The sequence below is a fragment of the Suillus subalutaceus genome (assembly GCF_016647625.1).
Source record: "Suillus subalutaceus strain FC151 chromosome Unknown DFJ58scaffold_913, whole genome shotgun sequence".
Taxonomy (NCBI): Eukaryota; Fungi; Basidiomycota; class Agaricomycetes; order Boletales; family Suillaceae; genus Suillus; species Suillus subalutaceus.
The window spans coordinates 34-844 of NW_024541162.1; the positions used below are offsets into that span (position 1 = coordinate 34).

At 43.0% G+C, this 811-nt stretch overlaps 1 protein-coding gene across 1 annotated transcript; it reads left to right on the top strand.

The window, feature by feature from the left end:
* Positions 1 to 241: 241 nt before the first annotated feature.
* DFJ58DRAFT_644922 (uncharacterized protein) lies at positions 242 to 436 on the top strand (the record flags this gene model as incomplete). Its single annotated transcript, XM_041381411.1, has 1 exon — positions 242 to 436. A coding segment is annotated over one exon (195 nt), but the record flags the coding sequence as incomplete, so codon positions are not given.
* Positions 437 to 811: the final 375 nt, after the last annotated feature.

Here is an 811-nt window from a genome sequence, read left to right on the forward strand (position 1 = left end):
AGACCTGCCCGACACGACCACCATAACAGGAGAGTTCCGGCGAAGTTCAACACTGCACTCGTAAATCTGGGCAATGGTGGGAAATTGGGTGTGGAAGGTGATTGTGTTGATGTGTAGATCTGGGGACACTTTGACTGATGAACCACTCACAGGATATCGTGTCACACAAGTTTGTGTGGTCTTTTCACTGTCAGCCAATGTCAAACATGCTTTATTTTGCAATATCAATGTGCCTGATCACCTCACTTATGTGGAATGGTTCACACTGTTCTCTGCCACACCATACATCAACCATGGGATGTATAAGGTTTCGCATGCCCTTCATGATGGTAATAGGCAATCCAGCATTATTCCTATCCGCAATGTTCGACACTCCATCCACTTAATACCCAAATTTGGAGCTGTGGCTCCACATGAATGGACTACAAGTAATGTATTAGATCAGTGTAGCACATTTTTTGTTAACAACTTCACTGACCGAGATGCATATGTAACTGTATTTAAGTTAAATGTACGGTACACAATTCAATGGCAAGGACACGGACTGTATGTCTAGGCATTGACAGGTGGTTTCTCATGGTTCAGTCATGGTGCGAAAATTTTCACAATGTCGATTCAATCTCTGTCACTATCATCTGTTTGTGTCTTCCCTGGACTTTGGTGAATCAGATAAGCCAGCAGATGGGAACGAGTTTCGCCCATCAAAAAGTAAGTCATTGTTGATCACATCATCATGTCAGCAGATTTCTTCACCAGGTGACAAGAATTAGAAAACCATTGATCTGCAGATTCCATTGCCGGAATCCAGGAT